At 44.7% G+C, this 4,365-nt stretch overlaps 1 protein-coding gene across 1 annotated transcript; it reads right to left on the reverse strand.

Annotated features, from left to right (window-relative positions):
* Positions 1 to 1,258: 1,258 nt before the first annotated feature.
* LOC146185601 (uncharacterized) lies at positions 1,259 to 2,922 on the reverse strand. Its single transcript, XM_084607876.1, has 3 exons — positions 2,655 to 2,922; positions 2,389 to 2,574; positions 1,259 to 1,704 (listed from the first exon to the last, which is right to left on the reverse strand). The coding sequence occupies exons 1-3, from the start codon at positions 2,920 to 2,922 to the stop codon at positions 1,259 to 1,261; spliced, it is 900 nt and encodes a 299-aa protein (XP_084464002.1).
* Positions 2,923 to 4,365: the final 1,443 nt, after the last annotated feature.

The following is a 4,365-nucleotide window of genomic DNA, read 5'->3' on the forward strand; positions in this document are numbered from 1 at the left end:
GGGGACATTATTAAAATGCACAGTTCTGTGGAGCGAGCTTGTGGTGCATGGAAGAGAAGATTGGCATGCCCGAGAAGGATTGTGAAGCAAAAAGCGATCAGTTTCTATTACTGTGTACGCAGCACAGCGCGAAATTGTTGGTTCCAACATTGCACAGCAGATATTTCAATCCGTAATGTGCTGCTGTAACCCCACGTACGTGCTCAGAGAGCATGTCGGGCATGAGCAATGTTACATCCATTCTTTCAAACGAGTTTCTGTGGCTGTGTTATCGTGGGACCTCTATTCAAAAACGTGCCATATATATATTTTTTTAATCAGCTTCTGCAGCTGTGTTGTCATGGAAACTTCAATCGAAAACGTGCAGATGAGTTTGTCCAGCCTCACAGATGCAATGCCTGCATGCGAAAAGGAAGAAACTGCTTGCATTTCTCTGTAGCAGAGGAACAAGGCATTTAAGTATGCACATGTTCTGTCATGTGACGAAAGGCTTTTGATTTTGTGTAAATGTCTTGCACAGGAGTAACCTGCTTAGTCGCACCAGCCTTTGCATTGATTACACATTCTATTCCTAAGAAGCCAGATGATATGGCAATAGCACCACTTCAAAGCTGCACCTACGGAGAAAGAGAAGTGCCAGACACTGTTCTGTGGTCAGGACTATGCATGTTTGCAACTTCTATTGATGCCAAGGCAAGGAAAATGGTTGTGCACGAGTTTATTATTTTGCCTTTCTGCTTGCAGGTACAACAAGAGCCACATCAGGACAAGAAACTCTGTTGAGCGGGCGTTTGGCGTTTTGGAGAGGCGGTTTGCTTGCCTGAGCAAAAAGCTTGAGTCTAAACTTGAGCGATCAGTTGCGATCATCACTGCATGTACAGCACTTCATAATATTGCGTGCACTCTAAAAGACCCACTTCCAAACTGGGATGAGCCTGAACCTGAACAGGCAGATGCTGATGGAGCATGCGTCACTGACAGCCTTCTAGGCATGCAAGTCCGAACAAGACTGATTCAGCGTTGCTTTGCCAGCAATCTAACTGCAGACGACAGTGAGACGGACTCTGATTAGAGGTAAAACTGTGTGATATCTTTTATGCAGAAATGCGTGTGAGCCGACATATGGAAAAGCTATATAAAGAACAAAAAAAAACTGAAAACATGAAACAACACAGTGGAATCTAGCACATATACCCCTTTATTCAATGTTATATAGAAGCTTTTGTCGGTTATCTGCACGAGACTTATGCTGCTCCGATCACTGCTCCAGATTCAGAGCAGCCAGCTGCTTCGTCAAAATAGTTATCTTAAGTTTCTGGGCTTCTTCTTTTGCCCTCAAGACGCGCATTTTCATCTTGTGAATTGCATTCCGCTTGCTTCTCTCATCTACATGCTGCTCGCGTTTGAATGCATGTTCATCTTCTATCATCTTCATTCTTGACAAGTGCTCTTGGTGCCTCTGTGCCTTTTCATTCTCTGCCGCATGAAGACGGGCCTCTAGCTCACTGGATATTGCCTCCTCCACAGCAGTGACTCGACCACCTTGTCGACGACGCACCGGTCGTTCAGCTGCTGATTCCTGGCTGCATGAAGCTGCCAGTCTATCTTCGGCTGCCAACCCAGCAGTGTCCACGGCAGCTGCTGGCTCGCTGTGTAGTGTGGCGTCAGACAGCATCTCATCTGCCTGACTGTTCACTGGGAACTCTGCAAGAAGTTTGGATATATAAAGCATTGTAATAAAATCTTCAATAATGACAGCGTTTGGTCGAGTTGGTTTACCATGCTGATTGAAAGCACTTTACTTCCGTCTCAATAAGGAGAGTCATTCATCACTGTGGTGATAGCACTGTAAGCAGGCAACCTACAAGTGTGTGGAACTCAGGTTGTCACATGAAATAGAGACGGAATTAAGCGCTCATGTCAGACCGATGGTGCATCTTTGTCATACACTGCACTTTAACAATCAATACAAAATCTCTAACAGTTTCAAAACAAATACAAGAACTTTACAAGGTGTCCTAATCAAAAATATTGACGGCACATAACTGTTTAGCGCTAATATACAAGCCAATGAAATAGTACTAGAGACAACATTCCAAGCATGGCAGCTTGATTGCCGTTACATTTGCTTATGTAGAAAATATAGTGGAATGCTTTTCATTTTGCTTAATTGCGATGCACAGAAGGAAGTTAAAAGACGCGCTCAATACACACATTCTTGGAAGCCACAAACGTGTACTGCAGCACTACTGGAAAAAGACATTTGCCGCTTGCACACTAATGTGCACTGGCTTAATGGCTAATATGGGGAATGTTACAATATGCAGCCGACAGCTGCAGCGGTTCAAATAGTAATCTGAACTGGGTTATGCGGAATGTCCTGCTTACCTTCATCACTTGCATCGGACCGGCCGTCCCCTACCACCATGCTGTCTATGATGTTGGCAACGGCTTGGCTGGCTGACGGCTGCACGTCGCTGTCATAGGGGTTCGGAACCCGTACCTCTATATGCGGCACGATTGCCTCTATCTGGGCGAGCCTGTCATCGAGAGGCTCCGGTGGTGGTCCACCACCTGTAATTAACGTCACAGTCGGCAATACAAAAAAAAAACGGAATACGGCACATGACAGTTTATAAAATGCTGAAACTTACCTGTGGTCATCACCTCTCTCGCTTGTCTCGCCTTTTCTTTCTTGTTTTTTTGCTTCAAGTTATCCCACAGCTTCTTAAGTTGCTTGACTTCCCGGAGACGCACGTTAGGCATGCTATTATATTCAAGGCACAAGCGCTCCCATGCCTTCGTTTTGGCGTGCAGGGACATCGCATCAGTCTTTTTATTCTCAACAATGTTCTTGTATTTCCCTAGCAGCTCAGTTAGAAGATCCTTTTCTTCGTCAAGGAATGGCATCTTTACCGGCATGTCGGCTGGCGGTATGGTGGCAAACACAGCACGTACAAGGATCGAAGAGACAGAACACGCGAACAGGAAGACTCCGACCACGTTAAACCCGGCGCGACTGGCGCGACACCGAAATTAGTGTTGCCAGACTCTGTTTGCTTCTTTGCTGAATTCAGCCATTTCAAGAATTTTCAGCCAAAACGTGCATAATAAAATGCATGCCATGCCTAGATATATCAAATAAACTTTAAACTAACAACACAGCTCCTTTATTTTGTTCATTATTGGCATATTATTCACATTTAATATATATAATCTCGTAACCAGGAGAGTCATATCCGCCAGTTAAACAGGTGAGGAGCTCCTTTCGCTAGGAAGGCTTCAGGAAGCTTTCAGAATTCGGTCAGGCCCTTCGGGCGCTCCTTGTGTTTAGGGAACATGGAGGGCTCCCTACGTAAGGTAGGGAAACAGTCTAAAGTAAGGAGTGTTTTAGAATACGGGGGTTAGTATGCCACATATCACGCTGCTCAGAGGTTTAGCCTCTCGACGACAGCCACTGTTCTGTGGTCCTTTTTTCGTGCTTACAATATATTTCCTATACGTGTTTCAAGGTCATCAAGCGCTTCCAAGTCTCACCTTTAGGGCAACGGAATCTTAGCTGAAAACTGACAGAACCATGATCGCAAAAAAACTCTAGAAGAGCATACACAAAATCTAATGGCGGCGCACGGCACTTTATCAGAGATTCATCATAAATAAACACTGCGTTAACAGCAAACGAGGTGAACTCGTTTGAGTCCTACAAAATAACCAAAAGAACAGAGTGTGGGATGAACAAGAAGGCGCAACATGAACGTGAGTTTCATGCGGTACAGTACAACGAAGTTTGAAGTCCATCGCGAAATAGGACTGTGTTTGTTTTTCGGCGTGAAGATCATTATTCTGCAGTAAAAATGAGCTGCCGGACTAAGAACGAGCTCCGCCACATAGTTAAAGCCTTGCATTTAGTTCAGCTCATATTCAAATATAAACCCTTTCACACTGTTCGTACAAAAAGATTTCCTCATTCCATTTTTCCCCAAGCCGCTCTCGCTGCCCTTATCTAGCCAGTCATCACCGCGGTGATTGCACACATGCTAGCGCGACGTTTCGCGAGTAACTGTTCGAGCTTGCTTGTTTGCACTGCACCTGCTCAAAAACGAATTGCAGGACAGCAGCGAGCAGTTCGCGATGCTAAAAGGGGCAGTAGGAACCCCACAACCTTTTACTCCTGAATTTTCCTTAGCAATTTTTTTTCGTGATAAGAAACATTGCTTTTGTGCCGAGGCTAATAAAACTTTTGTTTAAACGTTCAAATTTCTGGGGCATTTTTCTTTATTTCTTTCCAGCGTTTTGTTGTTCGCTTGCCTCGCCGCCCATTTTAATAAACACTTCTTTCTAATGCCGTTGCAAACAGACCTTCCC

This window comes from Amblyomma maculatum, chromosome 6 (genome assembly GCF_055883805.1).
Source record: "Amblyomma maculatum isolate TAMU_Amacu chromosome 6, ASM5588380v1, whole genome shotgun sequence".
In the NCBI taxonomy this organism is placed as follows: domain Eukaryota; kingdom Metazoa; phylum Arthropoda; class Arachnida; order Ixodida; family Ixodidae; genus Amblyomma; species Amblyomma maculatum.